Raw genomic sequence first — 22,932 nt, 5'->3', positions numbered from 1 at the left:
AGTGAGCTAACACTGGTAGTAGGGAAAATTTTCCGAACTTTTTGTTTATGATGACCCCTTGGCATGCTAGTTGTTTGCATTTTTGTATGATGTTCTCCGTCCAGGGGGCATCATTTATGTTGCTGTTAAACCAGACTCCTAAGTATTTGGCCTTTTTCACACATCTCAGGTTGTCGTTACACAGCCTCCATTTTGGTGTAGTTTTGGGGTTCCGTTTGTTGTTTCTTGTAAGATCTTGGAGGATTATTATTTCCGACTTTGCAGGGTTGATTTTCAATTTGTTTTCTTTTACGTAGCCTTCTAGTGCAGCAAGCTTCCTAGATAGCCCAATTGGAGTTTGGTCCAGTATAGCAATATCATCTGCATATAACAACCAGCTTACAGGCATACCATTAATTTTTGGGGGAAATGATGTGACAGCTTCAAAGCTTTCTCCAATGTCAGACAGGAATAGGCCAAACAGTGTGGCTGTCAACGGGCAGCCTTGTTTCACACCTTGATTTGTTTTTATGGGCTGACTCAGTGTTCCACGAGAGTCCAGCCTTACTTTGAATTCTGTATTGGAGTGCAGTTCTTTTATAGGTTGTAGTAGGTTTTCCGGGCAGAGCCATTTTTTCAACTTTGTCCATAACAGCTCTCGATCAATCGTGTCGAACGCGCTCGATAGATCAATGAATGCAACATATATCTTCCTGTTTTGGCGAATAGCTTCCATCTTCAGGAAGTTCAGGATGGTCAAGTTCAGCCCGCAACCGACTCCTTTTACGAATCCTGTTTGACGGGGGTCGTATCTTTTGGAGTCTTTAATCCATTTAAGTAGTTGGATTTGAAGCTGTGTTGCGAAGATTTTCCCAATAACGTCAAGCAGGGCTATCGGCCTATAGTTCTTGGGGTTTTTCGGTCGCCCTTTTTGAAGATCGGTACCACTATGGCACTCCTCCAGGATGCAGGTATAGTTCGTGACTGTAATATTGATCTGAACAGGGAGTGACAAAATTCTGCCCATAAGTCTGGATGTTGCTTCAAGTGTAGATTGGTTAGGCCGTCTGGGCCAGGTGCTCCTGAGGTACTCAGTCGGGCAATGTTGTTGTATATGTCATCTTTCTTTATTACAACTGACCGTTCCTGCTCTCGACATGGGGCTGTTATGGTCTTTGTTGAGTTGTTATTGAAGGCCCCTGCGTAGTGGCTTATCCATGTATCTTCTGGGATCATGGATTTTGTGATTGCACCCTGAGGGACTGTGATATTATTCAAGTAGCTCCAGAAGTCGCTTGTGTTCCTGTTTGCAAGCGCTTTCATCATGTGTTCGGCATCTATTTGCACCATTATGTGTTTATGACTGATTAGCCAATTCTTGTAAGTCTGTTTCAATTGTTTTGCCTTGTCTAGGTTGCTGCTGACTCCGTTATTTTTAAGCAGTCTTAGGGATTTTCGGAGATTTTTTTTCTTTAGATTGAGCTCTGCATCCCATGCATGTACCTGTTTGAAGTCCGCTTTAGCATTGCCGGGGCACTTTTCTCTGTAGGTCTCTAGTAGAGTTGTGTATTCAATTTGTTCTTTCTCTGTTTTTCCTCCCAGTGCTTTACACAGTGATCTCACTTTGTTCGCATTGAGTCTCAGACGATTACGACCCGGTCCAACTTCAAGAGGATATTCTGACGAGGCGGTTTCACGTCCGCTTTTGTATGAGTTCAAATATAGCTTAAGTATGCAGTGATCACTGGACTCCATTTCGGTGATGGTTAGATGGGATACTTCACGTCTCAGTAAATCATCAGCAAACATATAGTCAATTATCGAGCTAGAGTGGATTCTTCGCCAAGTTGGTTGAGCTGGAATGTCTCCTTTTGTTTGCCCATTCAGCATGTGTAGGTTCCACGCCTTCATTTCCAACAGCCAGCGCGTAGCGGCTAGTTGGACATTTGTTTCTTTCTTGTCATGCGCAGTATCGATTTTGTCAATCATACAGTTTATGTTAAGATCTCCACATATAATGATGTGTGTATCTTTATCATTTCTTTTGCTGTTACAAATGAGTTCTGAGACGGTTTCTAGAAATTGGTCAAGGTCTACAGCTAAGTGTTGCCAGTATATGTTTATCAACATAAGTATATTTGCTTTCTTCGTTGGTCTCACAGGCAATTGTATTTTGCATACCTGTAGGTACGCAGACACATTGGTTGCAGACAGTATGCGAACTCCACTTTCAATTTTAGCAAAAATTGCCATTCCTGACATGGGGCATCCTTTGGTTCCTTTGATGGCTGGGTTGAAGGCGATCTCAAAGCCATCTGCAATGGGAGGTCCGTTAGCCAAGTCTCCTGGAGACACAGTAAGTCTATGTCTTTCAGGGCGTTTGGGATTTCTTCGAACAAATGCGTATGCCCATGTGTGTTCCATGACGCAATACATAGTTTGCCATACGCATTTGACTTTTGGCGTTAACTGTGTTTGGGATTATTTATGGTTTTGGCGACCCAAGACCAGTCAAGATCTTCATATCCTGAAGTGGGTTTCCTCCCGCTTGTAGAGTTGAAAGGCCCCATTGTTGTTGCAATTGATCCGTCCAGTGTCTTTAGGGTAGAGTCATCAGGTAGTCCCCTTAGGATGTCATGTTTAATCTCTGAACATGAGTCTTCTGCTAGTGATGCGGGGTTACTGCTTGATGTGGTTTTGCCTCTTGATGGCAGTTGTTTATCCAGCAGATGTTCCGACTCTTTGTGAGTCTGGATCTCATTTATGTCAAACCCCATCAGGTTCATTGTGGCACCGGTATTCAGAAGTAAGTCGCAAATGATTTTAGACGCTATGTGTAGAATCACACAGTCGTTATTTTTTTCATCTTCAAATTCCACAATTTGAATGTCGTCGGACGTGATGGTTCGCAGTTGCGGAATATGATGTAATAATCTCATCACATTTTTCCTGTTTAGGAGGAGACCATCTTGTTCTCTCACAATTCTTTCTAATCGCAGCATGTATGTCCCCATTTTCTTATTACTTCGCAATTGGTTACCATGATCTGTCCCACCAGCGACATTGGGTCTTGCAATGGACCGTATGTTTTCAGTCGCGAGTGAGCGCTTATCATGGAGGCTCTTTTTGGGTGGTGATGGGTCTTTCAACATTCGTTGGACTAAGAGATTGTTGTTTTTCCGGATTTCAGTGCCGGGTTTATTCCTGGTAGATGGGGAGATTTCAGAGATATCAGTATCCATTACGGCCATTTTAGCCTCCAGGGCTATGCGGTTAGGCTCATGTTTTAGGAGATCCATATTGTGAGAGGTGCGAGGCCTGTCGAGCGATTCACGTTTCTTTAGGGCTATAATTGAGGCTCTTCTTGCTTCTAACGTGATGCACTCTGGGACACTGTTTTCTGGACAAGTTGGCCTGCTTTCAGCTTGACTCCGCATGTCCATTGTAACGCATCTTGGTTGGTTTGTTGATTTCTTCACAATTATGTGGCAGGATTTTGGGGCTGATTTACTTATAAGGTGATCAGGCTGTTGGTGTTTCGAGGATAGCGATTTCTCTTTATTCGGTATTGCACTGAGGTCTATGTTTATAGCAACACTTGGTGGTGCGTAGTCTTTATTTCGAGCCGCCTCGGATACAACGTTCTCGGCTTCTGGATTATCCTCGCTGTCTTCGTACGTTGAGAGGTCAAGGAGATCCTCTAAGGAACTCTGAATTTCAATGGACGGTGATCCGACTGGGTCCTTTGAGGTTCCCAACCCTTCAAATTGTTGAACTTTGGTTATTTCCTGGCTGTTTGTTGACGGGGTCTTCACTTTGCCAGAGATGGACTTTGATGGGCCGCCGTCGTTTTGTTTGTCAGGTATTGTTGTGCAAAAGCCTTTTATGTTCCTTAGAAAGGAGCGCACACTTGATCTTGTTTGGGTTTTTCTTTTCTTTGTGTTTTTCAATTTTTTACTCATTGTGGGCTCCCTCGCTTTAGTGACTGCGTTGGAGTCTAATGATTTTGAAAAGATGGAAAACATTTCTTTGGCGACGACGGCCACATTGTTCATATGTTCACTTCCAGAGCCGTTCTCATCCTTCTCATTTGGTGGATTCACTAAATTTTGATTCTGGGCGGCCTTACTAAGATCCTCTTGGGGGGCAGGTGTGTCAGGATTTTCGCTAGAGAATATGGAGGGCTCAGGTGTGAGGTGGTTGGCAGGGCCATGATGCTCAACATGCAGTTGAGATGGATTCATTTCCGTGTCACCTTCTGGGTTTCGAGAAGCACAGTCTAATGAGGTGTTTCTCTCATTCAGCGGCTCTTCACCGCTTTTCCTTGTAGCTTTGTCTTTCAGGGAGGTGACATCATTAGGTCGATTTTGTTTTTGTTTACATTTCTTGTGTACATTTTCTTCGCCACTCTCTTCACTCCTTGACTCTTTCATATTACTCGTTTCGATATTCTCCGAGTTTAGAGATGTGTAGCAAGTGTCTGGATTGGGTGCGTTAACGACCTGTGTCACCTCCTCAGTCGCTACACAGGGGTCTTTATTCTCTTTTGGAGCTAGCCACTTACAGGAAGTGTGTGACTTCTGAAGTTTTAGTAGTCCAATGGCTTCACGAGCTACTTCTGCGAATAGTCGTTTGTCGGACGCACTGTTCTTAGTGTGCTCCGTTATTAACCTTACATTTGCTTCAGTTCTTAAGTGTTCATCTAACTTGTTTCATTAAGTTTAGTTCTTGTTCCACGTTTATCATTTTCGAGTTTAGCATAGCCAAGAGCGTGGTTTGGTCCTTGATGTTCTCGTTCAGTTGTTCATATAGTTTCATATATGGCAGCATCGATGTAGTGTGTGCGGCCATTATCAGAGTATTTAACTCTCTTGTGATTTCTCTCGAAAGACATTCCGCCAAATACTGTGTAGAAGCACTAGCTTTTTCTCGAGTGCTTACTTTTAGTGTATCCGCTTTGAGTTTCCTTCTGTGTATTTTGCATTTCTTTGAGCGTGAAACAACAGGGGGGGAACCAGCTAGGACTAAAGACGAGGTACCATCATGTGTGGCTATGATTTGGAGAGCTGAGTCGCTTACATCCGCGTTTCTTTTTTGTGAGACTGGCAGCTGATCGCTGTCATCGTCGTTCATAGAGTCGGTTCTTTTCCTTTTCGTCAGTGTATTCGCCCACAGGTTGCTCTTTTGATTTTTTCGTCGTGTGGTGGTGGGGAGGGAGACAACGTTCACCTTCGCGGGATTAGGGGCACAGCTCTCCTGTTCGTTTGGTTTTGAGGGCTCATAAATTTCAGACAATGGAGGTTTAGCTGTGTTCTCCGAGCTCAGTTGGCTTCCCAATCTGGTGTTAATTTCAATAAGGTCTTTAAGAACTTTGTCTGCCACGGCGATCGAACTCCGCCGATTAGAGCATGTCCCAGGGCTAGAGACTTGATCCAAAAAGTTGGTCGCGCTGGACCAGTCTGTTCTATTTGCGGTGCTAGATTCTACTTGCAAGGACCTTAATAGGTTCGCTCTGTCGAGCCCGGTTCCACATTGTAGATTCAGCAGAGCTTTGATTTCAATGTGGTCGTGCGCGATTGTATCATTTTCGTTGGCGTCCGCGGGGCTCGCCGTGGAACTGAGCCGGGCGGGGGACCATACTTGCGCTTCCGCGGAGTAGATCACACGCCCCTCCACTGTGTTGTGGCCCCCCGCTAGACTGCTCTTCTTATTTGCCACTGCTAGACCTTCCAGGACTTGTAGGGGTTTAACACATGGGGGCTCGCCTACGCCCTCGCTCTCTCGACTGTGAGTTGTGTATGTTTGTAGCACGTTATTGTGCAATCGTCTGCCAACTTCAACATCAATCTCGCCTTCTAAAAAGCCATCTGGCACTATGTGCCTATAGTGATCACTCGCCGGGATCGGACCATAGGCTGCGTGCCTTAGCGTGAGTGAGGGTGCATTCATTACAGTTTTTGGGGAGTTTATTGGGCGACAGTCAAGGAGGGGTTCAGTACTTATTGGGGATAAGGGAGGAGTGGTGGCGCTTACCCTTTTGCGATGTTTGCCGTTGCTTGCCATAGGGGGCGCCCGTAGCTCAGTGGTCCCTCCTCCACCGGCTGCCAGGATGCGCCTCTGTTGTCTCGTGAGCGGGTGTGCTACGTCACCTCCTCCTTGAAGGATCGAAACTTCTCCCATAATCCGCCCAGAAGGGCCGGGCTCCAGCGTGGTCATAAAGGTTTCCAGTTTTCAACTTCACTGAGGGGGAGCCCGTGCGCCCCGTGCACCCCTGGCAACACTGCCAACACTCTGCTTCACTCCGCGTCGCTCCGCGACCGAAGCAGAGGCTTTGAGGCAAAAAAGGAACTTCCCTGCAAAACGAGGTAGATAGGGTCCAGAAGCAGCGTTTCCAACACTGCCAACACTCTGCTTCACTCCGCGTCGCTCCGCGACCGAAGCAGAGGCTTTGAGGCAAAAAAGGAACTTCCCTGCAAAACGAGGTAGATAGGGTCCAGAAGCACTCTGTCTTTTACTACTTGTCATTCTCAATGCTGCACACAAAGTATGTAATCTGCTATACTACTGCGACCGACTGTTAAATCTTACCTTTGTTAAGCTCAAGCTAGCTGTAACAGCGCCACGATGCCTCAGGGCCGTTTTTGTGCGCTTTATAAATGCAAATAAATAAATAAATACATGTTTACTTTTGAATGAAGTTCCCGTTCCACCTATCAGAAAAATAACTATGAAGCAATAGCATTTGAACTAATCTGTGAGTGCCACAAGGTTTTATCATCAAACATAAATGGTGGAACTCCCACGCTAGAAATTACTGGAACAATACATCTCTCCTTCTGTTAATGAGAGGGCTAGGGTTCGTCCAGGAAGAGCTGGATGAGCAAATTATGGTAGTTATAGTTGGTAGCTGGAAGAATGGGTACCTATAGCTCTCTGAAGACTTCTTCTGTAAAGGAAGGGGAAGGGCTACCCTCTGGACTATGCAGCCTTGTGAGCTGAGGATTTGTGTTGCCCCAGCGAGATGACTGTCCCAAATAAGCCCAATCATTTGCTGTTAGATCTATCAATGTCTATTTCTCCAAGTAAGCAAGGCATACAGAGGGAACTGGGTGGGGTAGATTCCCCTAAAACAAATAGGTTCCGAGCCAGCAAATCTAAACAAGCAGATCAAGCTTGGTAATCTGTATCCTCAGGACAGAAAAACAAAATAATTCTAGGATGAACCCAGTGAACATGGTTGGGCTCTACATGGACTACCTCCCTCTCCTCTCTCATCTTCTCACTTTGCTCGCCACTGTTCTACACCTCTCCCCCTCCTTGTCATGATCTCACTACGCCCCTACTTCCCTCCCCCCCACTGTGTTCTGATCTCTCCACACTCCCTACTCCACTCGCCCTCCAGTTCCAATCTCCTTCCACCTACCACTGCTGCTATATCCACACGCCCCCCAACTGACGCTCTGTCAAACGTACACGTCTTCACACATATCCATACTCTCTCTTACCCCATCTTCTACCATAAACGCCCTCACATCCACACAACACCCACGTTACACTATCCCAGTTGATCCCACTCCCTCGCTCACGTACAATACCTTACCTACACTCTGACCCCACAGCAGTCTCTCAAGCACTATTCTTCACTGACTGCTCTCCACTGCCTGATCTATTGGTCCTCCTACTCTGCTCATGTCTTCAGTCTTCATCCGAACACCCTTCAGCTTGGTCTGGCCTAGCTAGGTTTTTATAGCCCAGCTTACCCCATGCTAGTACTCCTCCCTGCTCTCACTGGCTTTCCTCGGCACCTGTCCTGTGGGCCCAATTGCTTTCTAGATGTTCCCCCTTTGGTTGGGACTGGGTCAGCAAAGTTTGAAAATGTTGTCTTGGCGCAACCCTTTTTTTGGTCTCTCACGTGGGTCATCACTGCTCTGTGTCATAACCGGTTGTCCCTGCTGCCTCTCTTCGTTCACTGGTAAGGTTTCCTGGCCTTGCTTGCATGGTTTCTGTCCGGTGTTGTCTGGTTGTGTTTTGTTCATCACATGAGTTGTATATTTTGTGGCTACTGGCTTGTGATAACCAGTTTGTTAATGCAGCTCCTCGCCAACTTTTCTCGGTTGCTGCTCGGGCACTTCTTGGATAAGTGGTTCTGAAATGCAAATGCAAGAAAACATGCCAGAAGAGAGGCTAATAGGCATTGCAGAGGGGACAATGCTACTAATGTTGTCATCCATGTTTCTTGCATTCTGAAGAGTCGGGGACTTTGGTCCCTCAACTCCCTTCCACCACATCTAGGGTAGGTCAGGCTTTGGCAATGCCTTTGTAGGCCACCTACACCTGGTTGTGAGCAAGTCCCCCCTCCTCGGCCACCCCCTGCAGGGAAAGAGTCTGGACCCTGACACTGTCACAAGGAAAAAAGAGCAGACCTTTGTTAGTGTGCTGCACAGTTTATAAAAGAAACAAATCTTGATCTTTGTAATGTAAAATAGTACTTATGGTTGTATTTTAGTTTCATTATTGCAGATTTATTAATTTTGTAAAAATAAATTTATTAGCACTTTGGTTTACACAAAAAAGGAAAACCTTTGGCTATTCCAACAACAAACATAAAATAAGCTCTATAAAACGATAGAAGAAAAGTATAAAAAGCAAGGAGAGTAGAAAGGAAAGAAAAGATACAGCTGAGTAGACAACCCCTATTATTTTCAGATAAAAATAAAAATCTCAGTTAAAAAGTCTCATAAAAAGCAAAAAAAAATGGAGGAAAGCTAGTTCACTTCATAATCTCTGCCATTTTTTTCCCTCTGCCAAAGGTGGTCCATTGGCAAAATGTGTCTTATTCCTCATAGCCATGTTATGAACCAGGACTTGGAGGTTTCCCCTCTATTTTTCCAAAGATAACCAGCATGAATGTTGCTACCGCCAGGTTGTTTGAGATCTTTTCTCCTTCCAGCAAATATCTCCACCAGAGAGCAATTTCTTTGGACCGATAGTCCTGCCAAATGTGGCCAAGGTGAGTCTGTCTTTCCTTTCTTAGGGTCGGGCATTCCAACAACAGGTTTTTGGGGAGAATTCTCTGTTGAGGCTAATTTCCCAAACCTAGTGAGTCCCCCAGCAACTTTGCTGGATTTTTGGGGTTTATTTTTTTCTCCTGCTAAGAGTGAGACTCTTTTTCTCCCACTGTAAAACATGATTTGAGATATCCTTTGACTTTGTAATGTGTTTAATGGGCTATGGGGGTCTTTTCCTCCATAGTGGTTTTGGTAAGTGTGTTACACAGTACCCTCAGTGCAGTAACACAGGGGTGTCATAGTGACCCCCAAACATAGACTCCATACCCTGGGACTGACTACTGTCTCCCAGGGCATGTAAAGTCACCATTGACTTTACTAATCTTAAATTGTGAACAGAACCAGTACAAACCATCATATTGTGGAAGTACTGGTAGGGGTAATTAGATTGCCCCTGGGTCTGTTTTTTGAGGGGGCACTGTGCAGTCCCCCCTCGTCGAGTTTCTGGCTGGTGGCAGTGGTTACCACGCAAAATATTCCACCGGAATATTTCCTATGGGATTTTCCCATTCATTTTAAACGCACCACTTTTTTGGTGCAATGTTAAAGATACCGCCGGGTTATTTATTTAATATTTATTCCCCGGTTGGGTCTTTTTGCCAGGAGTCGGTTTTAAAATGGCGTTTGTGTTCGCCTCTGTAACTCCAACCCAAGTCGAGCCCTTTGTTCCACTTTTGGCGGGCTTCTGCCCAGAAGCCACCAAAAGTGGTGCCGCTCTGTCTGGGTCTACAGGATGTGTGGGACGGGGGTTTAGGCACCCTGGACTGAGTTGCCTCGGCATCTCAAGTCGCACTCTTGTGTGATTGGCCCAGTGGTGAGCCGCCCGGCTCACCACTTAGCATGTTTGAGTGACAGCTAGGACTGATGAATGGGGGTTTTCTGCATAAAAGCAGGGCTTTGGGGACTGGAACTTCAGAAGTCGCCACAGGACCAAAGAATCCGAAGAGGGAGAAGCAGAGCCGACCTGCAACGCCGACACCACCGGTGGAGCCCTGCTGAACCGCCTCACCACTTCCCGACGACAGAGAAGATCTTCATCCCGGAGAGTCTTCTTCCTCTGAACTGTTGGGGATAACCAGTACGCCCTCTTTTCGCCTTCCTGGATCGTCTCGTGGTCGAATTGCCCGTGCCAAGCACCCCGGCGACCGGATAGCCACGCTTCACCACTACCGCGAATAAAAGGGTAGCACCTTTTAACCGGGAAACTCCGCGGCTGGTTTCTTCCCTGGCAGTGCAACAACCTCCAGCTTTCCGCCACGTCGAGATCTTCTCTTCCCCTGGACGAAGCACCGACTTGCACCCGCTGCCAGGAACAACTGCCCCCGCTGGAGTTTTCTCACCATTTCAGGTACTGTGTCCTGCCTGGTCTCCCTTGCAACAGACTGTTCAAGGTGTCCCGTAAATCCTTGACTCTCTATCCTGGGGTGACCTGGGACCTGTTAACTAACTTTCTCTGCAAATAGTTCAAAAAGAGTTGGATCAGTTCAAAGACTTTTAAAGTATAATCCAACTGTGTGATCTTGGACACATTCCGCCTTGCTCTCTCCCAGAGTGAGCCTGGCCTATGAACTTTCTTGCTCTACAGTATACTCTGCCTTTCTTTTTAAAGTGTAGGTATTGTGTGCTTTCCTAATCCTGCCTTTTCCCTCCCTTTTTAACTACCTTATTGGAGTGCCATCTTAGGTAAAGCACTCGCCTTTGTCTGCAAATAAGTGGTGTTTTAACTAAGACTTGTTCAATAAGTAATCGGGGATGTATATATGTTGATAGTGACAGTGTTTGAACTTGCTTGCCATATTATTGTTAGTGTATTTTACAAGCGTGTTTTTAAATAAATAATGATATACTTTTATATCCAAGCTCTGGTCAGTGTTTGCTTGTGCTACTGTATCCTTGTACCTATTTTGTATACTCTATATATTGTCTAACTCTTCTTGAGAGAAGTCTGGCAACTCAGCCACAGCTACCAGGTAAATCTGGGTGGTACAGACTGCTACCAATTGGGTTTACTGCCAACACCTGTAGTCCTAAGCCTTTTGCAGTGGTCCCTAAGGGAACTGCACAGGTTTCTGCCTAACACAGGTCTTTCAACGATTCAGCCGCCTTTACATTTTGACATAATCTACAGTACTTTGGTTCGTCTTTTATTCTCTTTCTGAATTTGTTAGTCCTACTAGGCCATAGTTTGAGACGGAGTCTTAGGAAGCCAGTTCTCAGGAACCAGTTTTCCGAATAGTGATAAGTATTTTGGTAATCTGTTCAACTTTCGTGGAACTGCCCAAAAGTCTTTGTATCCTTGATATTTGTAGAGTTCTTCTATGGTTTCAATCCAGTCACTGGTGTACATTTATTTCTCACCTGGTCCGATTGGCCAATAATGATTCTTTCAATTCGTTCAGATTTCGTAGGGTTGCCTGACATGTTTTAGACTATTGAGATAATATCGGCTCAGAACTGTTGTCCAATGCTTTTTTAGGACTGAGAAACCTCCAGTTGGCGGTGGTTCCAGGCATTTCCGGAAGAAAGACATTATCTTCCACTCTGAAATGACTTTCAGTGAAGACTGTGCTAATTCTCTTCAAATGATTTGGATTGGAAAGGATTTAGGCAGTCCGAGGGTCGTTAGCCAGAATATACCTTCTAAGCGCGACCATATGTTGGCGTCCAAAAGGAGAGAGGTTTGTGCTCCGTACGTAAGGATTGCCAGCACTTTTGCACGATAGAAGTCTATCAAGGGTTTCAGAGAGAATCAGCAGAATCGTGCCAGTAAAATCTTTGCTTGGCCTGTCAGGTTTCTTACTTTATTTCTCAGGACCGCACGTCTAGGAGCTTCATTTCTGTTGTTAATACAAATCCCTAGATAAGTAAAGGCAGAGACTTCTGTGATCTTTTTGTTGTTTAGGAACCATTGGTCTGTTTTTGTTTTTTTTTCTCCCCTTTTTGTGCTGGAAAATCTTAAAATCCTTGATTTTTCCGGGTTAATGATCAATTTATTTTTGGCCACGTAGATCTCAAGAGCTCTTAATTGGTGTTGGAGGCCTATTGGGGTTTGATCTATTAGGACTATGTCATCCACGTAGATCAATCTTAGCGATGTTTGCCGGGAAGATTCTTAAATCAACAAAGACTTCCGCTATGTCTGAGGAATAAAGGTTGTATAATTCGGGTGCCAATGGACAACCTTGCTTTAGCCCGATGGTCGTAGGGATAGTCTCAGACAGTAGGCCAGCTCGATTTAACCTCACTCTAACTGAAGTGTTTGAGTGTAGATCTTTTATGTCGTGGAGAAGGACTTCCGGACAGCTCAATTTTTTTTTAGCTTTTTCCACAACTCTGCCCTGTCCACCATATCAAAGGCCTTCGATAGGTCCATAAAGGCCACAAAGAATTTTGCCTCTTTGTTTCTTAGGGTTCTTGCTTTTAGCAAGTTTAGGATGAATATATTCAGCGGAGTACCTTGTCCCTTTACGAAGCCTGATTGTCATTCGTCTTTGTGACGAGATCGTTCTGCCCAGTTTCATTATTGCAGATTTATTAATTTTAGTTCTGTGTTTTAAGAGATTGGGAAGTCCCTTGTTAAGGCTGATAAGATATTGACCAACTATGTTAAATGGAACACTTTACTTACTCATTCTGCAACTGCCTAATGTTAGCTACTTATGTAACCAAGAAACTCTCATGATCTTCTGTAACCTTTTATTATGCAAGTATTCTCGTAACCTTTAAGCATATAAGTATCCTTGTAAATTACGCCGTGATACCCCAGGGTTTGGGCGTACAACCAATACAATAAATAAATAAATAATTAAAAATAAACCATGTACTCATTTTATTTTTTAAAGAAGAAAATGTGGGAAAACTGGGCATGAGTCTTTTGGCAGGCTATATGCATGTATAGCTTGTTAAAGTTGGCGTTTTCTTCCATATATGTTATTTTGTATATAATGTAATGCAGGTTAACAACGTACCATAAAGGGTTTTTGGTGCTCAGTATTTGGGGTATAGTTTATTGGTGGCAAATCATAGTTCTCTAGAATTGGAAGGGTATGTTGGACACTGACATCTAATAACCCAATCCAGAGTGTACTCATTTTGGAAACAAATGCCTCAAAAGAGAATGATTTTTTTCAACTTGGAATTTGACCTGGACTTGGTCTCTGATGATCGGACAGTACATTTAGAGAGCATGCAAAGATGCAATGAAAGATCAATTATTTACAACAGATTATTCTTAGTGCATTATCTGTACAACATACAAATATTGATTCACCAAACCTGTATTAGCTGTTTTGTATTTTGTGCTGTCATTTGGTTCTTCTGTTTGGCATCAGTGAATCTAGTATTGCAAAATAGTTGATTGAATAGGGTCTTTTAATGCAATTCTTCGGCCTCCAGATGATGAATATTGTACAAGAGAGTAATTTGAGCAAAACAGTCCTGAGAAACCGGCTTTACACACAAGAAATGTTTCTTTTTAAATGTTTGCCAACTGAATACTAACATTGAAAAATTGCTGCCTATTCCTGTTTGATCTATTAGGTAATCATGTATGATAAAGGCAAGGTTCCCCGGATTGCCAACCTGAGGGAGGTACAAGATGACATGCAGACATTGTATATACGGACTGCAGCGGACAGCTTTGAGTTTAAAGCCATGGTAGATGGAGATGGTGTTGTGGAAGGCATTATTCGCTATCATCCTTTTCTGTATTACACAGAGACGTATCCTGATGATCCATGTTTTCCGTCAAGTAAGTTCTATTCTTGATTAGAATAATATTAGACTAGGAATTGTATAACCCAACATTTCATTGATCTACAATGCAGATCGATAAGGCCATTCAGAAGCTCTGTATTTTCACTGCATTTTTTTTTTTAAATTTGTTTTTTATTGACAACGTACATGACTGGGTGGGCCAACTGGCCTATCCCCCCAACAATAAATGCAAAAGAAAATCACATTGTCTGGATCATTTTTTGGTTAACTCCCAGCCCATATTACCCCCCTCCCGTTCTCACCCCCCAAACAATTAACACGCCATGTTTAGAGAAGATGCTTCTACGATAAGCCTAGTGGAGAACACTTGCATAGAACTCGTCAAAGAACAATAATCCTTAAGACAGCGGGGTAAGGCCATGGTGGGGTTAAGTCAGGGCTAGCCCCGATCTCTGAGAAGTACGGGGGCCCATGTATTGCAAACATTAGCCTAAACATCTACAGACGCATAGTAATACAGTCATCATGCAACAGCACTGCTGTCCATTCTTGGACAAAATCAGTCATGGAATCGTTTGCTATTGCTGAGAGTTTCTCATAACTAAAAATCGCCCTAAGTTTGCAGAGCCATTCCTCTTTGGAGGGGGTCAGGGAACTCTTCCATTTTTGCGCAAGCGCCAATCTCCCTGCCCGCAACATGGCACAGATGATCCTGGGGAAGGTATTCACCTCCGACTCAGGCATGGGGGAGCCCAGTAGGATTTCCAGCGGGTGCAAAGATGGACCATAGCCCTCAATGTCTCTGATCCAGCTAAGCAATTCCGTCCAGTAAATCTGTATGGACGGGCAGTTCCACCACATGTGAAACCAGGTTCCCCGTTGGTGGCATCCTCTGGGGCAGAGGGGGGAGACATCCCGGTACATTCTAGACATTAGAGCCGGGGGGCGGTGCCATGAATGAAGGATTTTAAAGTTATGTTCCATAGCTGCTGTGTATAAGGAGCCCGTGAAAATGCCCTTGAAAACCGCACTCCAGGTGAGATCATCTATGGACCCTCCCATCCTCTCTTCCCATATGCGCTTGAAGGGTTGTCTGCCCTCCAGGTCTGCTGTAATCAGTACACTATAGAATTTAGACAGCGCACCCTTACGCGAACTGCTTTTGGCCAGAATGAGTTCGAATGGGGTTAGGGGGCGGCTAAGCTGCTCAGACCATCTAGGTTGGGTAAGTATCCCTTTCAGCCGCAGGAATTCAAAGACAGTGGGGGGCCTATCCACCAGGGCCTCTGTTAAGCTGTCGTATTCAATGAAGCCCTCTTCTCGTGTAAGCTGGGAGACTCTTTCCAGGCCCATGTCCGACCAGGCCTGGGTGTCCCGGAAGCCCCTCGTGCCCAGATCGATGGGCGGGCCCCAGAGTGATGACATCGGAGAAGGCCATGTAGATATCAGTTTATTAGCTTTGCTGGGTTTCCAGAGCGTCCATAGGACTGCTAAGGTAGGATGTGCCTTGAGGTGTGGGGGAAGTGACCTGGGCGGAGCCCAGAGGTAGTCTCTGACCTTTCTTGGGTGAGCGTGGGTGTCTTCGACATACGTCCAGTATGTACGCATATCCTCCCGTATATGCTCCAACATCACCCTAAGCTGAGCTGCTTTATAGTAGAGTCTAAAGTCGGGGAGTCCGAAGCCACCGTGGGATTTTGGGAGGGTCAGAGTGGAAGTTTTAATCCTGGGCCTTTTGCCATTCCAAATGAAGTGCAGGACACGGGACTGGAGTACCTCGAAAAAGGCCTCGGGTATCACGACAGGGAGTGCTGAGAAGAGATAGAGGAGGCGCGGTAGGACGTTCATCTTAACCGTAACCATCCGTCCGAGCCAAGAGAGCGTAAGGGGAGCCCATCTTTTGAGATCGTTACTGACCCGGGCGAGAATTCCGGGGAAGTTACGTTGGTATAGTTGTGACAGGTCCCTGGGGATGACGGTGCCCAGGTATCCTGTAGATTCCCGCTCAATTCTTACCCCTTGGATGTCGGTTCTGTTCCCAATATCCTGTTCTCCCGGGCCTATGGGCATAATGCTTGATTTGGACGTGTTTATTCTCAGCCCCGAGAAGGAGCCAAAGAAGTGTATGAGCTCAAACAGCCTCGGTAGGGATTCTTGAATGCTGGTCAAATAGCCAAGTATGTCGTCTGCGAATAGGGAGAGCTTAAACTCGCACTCACCACATCGTATTCCCGTGATTCCCGGGTCATTCCTAACCGCTATGGCCAGGGGTTCCATGGCCAGGGCATAAATGAGAGGTGACAGGGGACAGCCTTGCCGGGTGCCTCTGGAGAGGGAGAAGGGCTCAGATGTACCCCCGTTAACCAATAATCTCGCCGTGGGCGAGTTGTATAGTGCTGCGACCCACCGACAAAAATTATCTCCCATTCCCATTTTCCGAAGGACCTTGATCATATACGGCCACTCGACCCGGTCGAAGGCCTTTTCTGAGTCGAGTGAGAGGAGATACCCCTCCACTCCCTGCTCGGTTGCTTCATGCATAAGGTCCAGGGTTTTTCTAATGTTGTCTGAACCCTGGCGCCCCAGGATAAAGCCCACTTGGTCTCCATGTACCAGGGTAGGGAGGAGTTTTGCCAATCTATTCGCTAGGAGTTTAGCCAGTATTTTAACGTCCGTATTTAGGAGTGATATGGGGCGATATGATTGGCATAAGGTTGGGTCTTTGCCCTCTTTAGGTAAGACCACTATTAAGGCTGACATCATTGTGGGCGGGAGGGATCCTTGGCTAAGTGCAAAGTTAAACAGCTTAGCCAGGAAGGGGGCGAGTGTGGATCTATAAGTCTTGTAAAATTTAACTGAGAAGCCGTCATCTCCCGGGGCCGTGCCACTTTTTAAGGAGGAGATAGTGTCGATTACTTCTTCCGGGGAAATGGGGATTTCCAGGGTGTCAACTTTGTCTGGTAGTAGGCCCGGGACTGGGATCGAATCCAGAAATCTATCAACGTCTATCCCATCCCCTTTGTACTCTGAGCTGTATAACTTTTCATAATATAGCCTGAATTGTTCCGCTATTTTGGAGTCCCTTGCAGTCGAGTTACCGTCCGCAGAGCGGATTGAATTCACTCTCCTGCTGTTCCTAAGTTCGCGGAGTCTCCAGGCCAGTATCTTGTCGGCCTTTTCCCCCTTCTCCATGTATCTTTGTTTAAGAAAAGAGAGTTTCCTTTCCGTTTGTCCTACTTGGAGGTCAGCCAACCTGGCACGCAGCTTCTGCAATTCCTCCCACTGCCCAGGAAACATCTGTGTTTTCAGTTTACCACCCGGTTGTATGGCCTTTATTTTAGTTTTCAGGTCTTTCTCTTCCCGGACCCTCTCCCTTTTTTTCCCTGCGCCAATGCCAATCAGGGTACCTCTGATAGTTGCCTTGAATGCCTCCCATACTCCCATAGTGCCTACCTCCCCGTTGTCGTTGAGGGAGAAGTAATCATTTATGGCTGTCAGAAGGGTTTGGCGCGTCTCCCTGTCATATAGTAGGAGGTCGTTACAGCTCCATCGGGAGCCGGCTGCGGGAGCAGGGGGGAGGCCGATCCTAATCTTGACCATGTCATGGTCTGTCCAGGGGACGGTTTCCACTCCCGTGCTTGTGACCTCTCCCTGCCTTGATGAATCAACCAGTATGTAGTCTATGCGCGAGAAGGCGTCATGAGACTTAGAGTAAAACGTGTAGTCGGGGTTCAGACCTTTCTTGGGTAAGCTCGTGTCACACAATCCCAATTCCGTATTCACTTCCTGGAAGGTTGAGGCCAATTTTTTGTGGAGACGGGCATTGGGACAGGGTTTCGCTGATTTCCTATCCCTCTCAGGACATAGCACCATATTAAAGTCTCCTCCCACCAAAAGAGTACCCTCTGCGAATGCCATTATTATCCCCTTCATGTTTTCCCAGAAGACGTCCTGCGACTCATTTGGGGCATATATACAGACCAAGGTGAACAACCGTCCCCGCACCTCCCCCTTTACCATAAAATACCGACCTTCAGGGTCAGACTGTGACACTTTGAAGCCAAAGTGAGCCCCCGGGGACACCAGCAGCGCTACTCCCCTCTTCTTAGACTGGGTGGAGGCAGAGAACACCTGCTCTATATTTTTAGCTTTGAGTTTGGGCTCCTTCCCCTGAACCCAGTGAGTCTCTTGCACAAAGAGGAATTGTAGCTTCATCCTCGTGAATTCCCGCACAAGCAATGACCTCTTGGTGGGTGAGTTGAGCCCCCGGACGTTTAGAGACCCCACTGACAAGGATTGGAGTGAGTCATCCATTTGGACGCGTTTTGAAGCTCGTAACTCCAATATCAATGACGCAAGTGGCACTACCCCCTGAGTGCTTTGATACCTCGTAGAGGGTTAATAACAGCCCACGAGATGTGAGCGAATCCCCAAACTTTGGCGTTTTATAACAAATCCCCCAACAACCCAACATCCCCTCTTCTCTCCCCCTACCCCCCTCCCCCCAGATCGCCTGGTTGTGTTGAGGCATCGTCCCAAAGTCACACAACCGGCCAGCCATGTCTTCCCCCTCCGGGCTTATAACCTCTTCATAAACAACCATCCGAGCCCCCCCCCCTTCCTCGGGATTAATGCAAAAAACATGTGATATAGCAACATCCCCCCTCTGCTGCGATTAGAAGATGAGTTTTTAGTCGGCCTCTAGTAGACTGTTTCAGTCATTCTGAGGATTTGGCGACGCCAGGGCTACTCTCCTGAATTTTCTTTGGCCTCGTACCCAGCGCCTCTCTTTAGGAACATTATTCTTTTTTGGGCCCATCGGGGTGCGCTCCCGTTCACGGTCTCTCGGCTCCAGGCCCGAGCTATCTATGAGTTCGCTCGTCACTCTTTGAATGTCATCTTCGGTGGTCAGGGCATATTTATATCCCTCGAACTCAAAAGAAAGTGAAAAAGGATACCCCCATCTGTATCGGACTCCCTTGGCTTGAAGCATCTTCGTCAGGGGCGAACAAAGGCGGCGTCTCGCCAACGTGAAGGCCGACAAGTCCTGATACACAGATATCTGGGCTCCCTCCCACTCCACCGGGCCCTTCTTGCGAGCTAGTTCGAGAATCCTGCTTTTCTCAGCAAAGTAGTGGAAGCGAGCCAGGACGGATCTAGGGCCTCTGGAGGCAGCCCCAGCTCTGTGGGCCCTATCAATAGTGGGTTCGCTGGTATTCGCTCCATCAAAAAGCACTCTCACCACCGCATTGACGGCCTTGACAATGTCTGCCTGAGTTTCACCATCTTGTTTAGGGAAGCCTAGGAAACGTAGGTTGCAGCGCCTTTCCCTATTTTCCAAGTCATCCATTTTCAATGAGCATTTCTCCTCTCTTCTCTCGAGCTCTGACAGGCGCATATCAAATTGTGTCTCGGAAATGTCGCTCGAGGCTGTGGTATTCTCCAGTGCCTGCACCCTGTCTTCTATATTGTCCACCTTTTTGTCTAGAGTGTCCAGTCTAAGGGTGATGTCTGCGCGGAATCCTCTAATTTCGTCCAGTAGGGCCGCCATACCCCTGGTGACCGAATTTGCGTCTGTCACTTCTTGTTGCGTTTGGGTAGCCATTTCAGGGGCTGTGGGGGGCTCGGGGGACGGACGCCGAAACCTCTGTAGCGTTTCCCTCCAGTTCATAGGCCCTTCCTGGGCACTCTTGTTCCCCGGTGGCTGCCACCAGGTGGACGTGGCTAACGGTGTTTGTTTGTCTCCTTTGAGTCCTGGGGGGAGCGGGGGCCTCTGGTAGCTCTGCGGCCGCGGGTGGGGTCACGGTTGTGGGGGGGGGGGATGGTATCCCAGGCAGTTCCCTCGTCGTGGGCTTCCCTTTCTCGGGGTGTCCCCATTCACTTCCCCGTAGCTGGAGGCTGCAACCTGTTGTGTTTTGACTGGGCAAGGAAGGGGTGAGGAGGGGGGTCTTCTGCCCCTCTGCCTGACCCTGAGCGGTGTTTGCGGGGGGCGATTGCCCTTGGTGGGGCCCGGCGCACCTCTCAGGCTCAGGGTGCTTCAAGTGCTTCTTTTTTTTTTTAATTTTTTAATTTATTTTTTTTTTTTTCGGGCTCCTGGCTCCTCTCCTCCCAACCTCTTGGGGGTTTTATGGCCCCCGACGGGTGCCCCGCCCCGGGTTGGGTCTCCTTACCTCGGGGGGCCGCTCCTGCGCCACTCGGCCCGGGGTGGTGTCCTGCGTATTCGCCCGCGCGGGCTCACCAGGCTGTGGGGCGTTGCTCCGTTGCAGCCTCTCCGCTGGGAGGGATCCTTATCTCCTGCTACTGACTCCTCTTCTTGGGCCGTTCCGTCGTCCCGGGCCGCGGATTGGTGGAGGCGGAGGCCCCCGGCCTCGGCCGCCTGGGCCTTAGCGCGTCTTCTCCGAGCCCGGGCTCACCAAGGATTTCCCCGGAGCCGCAGGGCCGCAGGGGGGAGGGGCCTCACGCCCTCGAATTTCGGAGGCTCGGGGCTCCGGCTCCGACGCGCCGCCGAGGCTCAAGTTTGGGCTGGGGGTGCCCGGCGCCTTCGTACTGGGGGGGGGGGTGTCGGCGTCTCGCTCCGGGGGTGTCGGGGGGGGGGGGCTCAGGTCCCTCGATTAACGCCCTGTTGGGGAGACGAGCGGAGATGGATCAGCACATCTCAGCGCCCCCTGGTGGATCTCCTAACTGCATTTTTACATTCATTTAACAATTGCTATCATTATGTAAATAAAATGTGTAGCAATGTTGGTGCATCACTTAAAGAGTGTGGAGGCCTGCTTAGTTCATGTATGCTATGATCTGTACGCTGAAGTGAAAGTAATGGCCTTCAGCGGAAATACAGATCATGAGAGAGGAAGGAGTGGGAAATATAGGTTTTCAGGTTAGAGGGAGGTTTCAGAGCACATTGCACACTTTTCAGGCATGAAACAGTGAAGCAAAACATTTTCTATTTTCGTACTTCTACATTAGAGCTTTACAAATACATGTGACATGACATGAATGAAACTGTATTGCCAAATCTACATAGTTTCTGACATTTTGACAGCTATATATCAGGACAGCTTTTTTTATATTAAAATATTTCCATCCCTATATCACAGTGAAATGGCTCAGAAACTGCTTGTTAAGGATTAAAGAAAGTTGTCTGTAGTATGGTACTGTTCATGGCGGCTGCACATACATACATACATACATACATACATACATACATACCAAAACATAAAATTAGAAGTGTCAATTCTGTAGGTTTGTTAATTAAATTGACACTTGTGAGTACAGCTGGCTATTTAAATTTCTCTGTAAATGAAAATACGGCTCACTCTGCATTCCTCTCTTGCAATCAGTGTTCTACCCACCCTCTTATCACCAAGCTCAAAGGGGCTAATGGGGAAAGAGTGCAGCAGAAATAATCTCCTACACCCCTAAAAGTGACAAAGTCCTGTTTGGGAGTGCTAGTCAAGAAAAGTTCTTTCTTTTTCAAATAATTGCAAACCAGAAGCAATCGCAATGATAATTTTATCAAGCTAACTATATTCGGTTTGGGAAAAACCAGTACATCTTAACTTAATTATTTTAATTGACAGTCTTGCAATGGCATTCCTAAAAAAAATATTAGCTACTTAATACTTAATTACAGTACTTCTCCTGTAAAACACTACATTGTCTCCATATATTTTAGTCAAGTTCACGTTGGGTGTATCTAAATCGCATATTTTCAACTATATTTCATTTTCTGGAAGGTGCATCATATTGATAAGTGAGCACTTTTGGAAATTACATGATCACACGGCCAAAGGCTTTTGATGGAAAACCTAATTCTGTGACCTGCTGGTTGCGTCCATCTGTTCAACTGATGCTCAACTCATGAGCTGATCCCTTGACATTCTATCTTATCGCCCTGTTGCTTTATATCAGCTATCTCGAAAGTGAGATGTCCTGAACCTAGAATATTCCACCTACTTTTCCCAGTTTTCTGCCTGCTCTGCCATCTACACTGCTTAGTTTCCTACTTTCTTTCCTTTGACAGAACGAATACACAAATAGTTTCATGCAGTATGTACTTCTACTGCAATACCATACACTGTAGTTCCTCTCCAGAGCTTGCTTTGCTCTACTATGATTGCATTATATTAGCACCTGAATGAGAGAGCTGGCCAATCAGGAGACCAGGAATGCAAGCGGAATCTGCAAGTAGCTGCCAGTCATTCATGTCGACCCACTGGGGCTTTGCACCTTGTCCTTGGAGGGAAAGCCCCAGGCCGAGTCTCCATTGGAGTGCCTCACCTTGACTCCCTGTGCCTCACCAGAGCTCGCCAGTCAGCACCCCTGCCCGCTCACCTGTGCATCTCCTGGCCCATTTCCAGGTCCTTGAAATTACAAATTACAGACATGTGTAATTTCTTTTTTAAAGTATGCATGAATCGCACAGAGCCTATTTCCCTTAAAAACAAACAAGTGTCAGCACCCAGATGGCAGCCTGGAGTGCTAAAGGTGATAAATACCGATTTTGTGGGTGTGCAGGACTGGAAATCTATGTTGGTGCCTACCTGACCTGGGTTAGAGGGCCTTTAACAACACTGCCCTCGCCCAAAAGTGGTATTTAATGCTATTTTGAAAACAGTTGATATCAATGATAGGCAAGAGCCATCGTGTCTGCCTGAAGCTGACAATTACCATGCCTGCTGCAACACCATACCAAGTACTTAGTCTCCAGCTATGACTTTAACATTGTGAACATATTGGTTTATGAAACTTCTGAACACCACCTTACACAGCACATGATGAGTTAGGCATACAGTATACAGAACACTGCCCTGTGCAAAACCGACTGCAGCCAGCTGCACAGAGCCTTTTAAGGAAAACCTTTTTCAGACCCTTTTCATCATATCTATTTATTTATTGGTGTCCTTTCATGCCGCTAACTCTTATATTTTACAGCCACTCATCTCACCAATTCCTTACTTGTAAGGTGCACAAGAATGTTGTGCTGAGGCTCATTTTATGTCAGGCGTAACAATTACTTCTGGTGACATTAAAAATATTGGCACAAAATAGCTGATCAAATAAGCTTGCTTGTTGATAAAGAACTTTTTAATTGGGAACATCTGCTAATCCATTTTTAAAAACTAATTTATGTCTTGCATACTGTGGTGAAGCTGCCATTTCATGCTAG

General features: G+C 46.4%; 1 protein-coding gene across 2 annotated transcripts in view; it reads left to right on the top strand.

Annotated features, from left to right (window-relative positions):
- The window catches only part of SMCHD1 (structural maintenance of chromosomes flexible hinge domain containing 1), a 3,133,956-nt gene that overhangs the window by 440,004 nt on the left and 2,671,020 nt on the right, over positions 1 to 22,932 (top strand). For both annotated transcript variants that reach the window (XM_069620859.1, XM_069620860.1), the window contains exon 10: positions 13,587 to 13,797. In XM_069620859.1, the coding sequence (XP_069476960.1) occupies positions 13,587 to 13,797 (211 nt within the window). The remainder of the gene's footprint in view (positions 1 to 13,586; positions 13,798 to 22,932) is intronic.

Source organism: Ambystoma mexicanum, chromosome 5q (genome assembly GCF_040938575.1).
Source record: "Ambystoma mexicanum isolate Mex_15411 chromosome 5q, UKY_AmexF1_1, whole genome shotgun sequence".
NCBI lineage: Eukaryota > Metazoa > Chordata > Amphibia > Caudata > Ambystomatidae > Ambystoma > Ambystoma mexicanum.
This window is presented reverse-complemented; position numbering and strand designations above follow the sequence as displayed.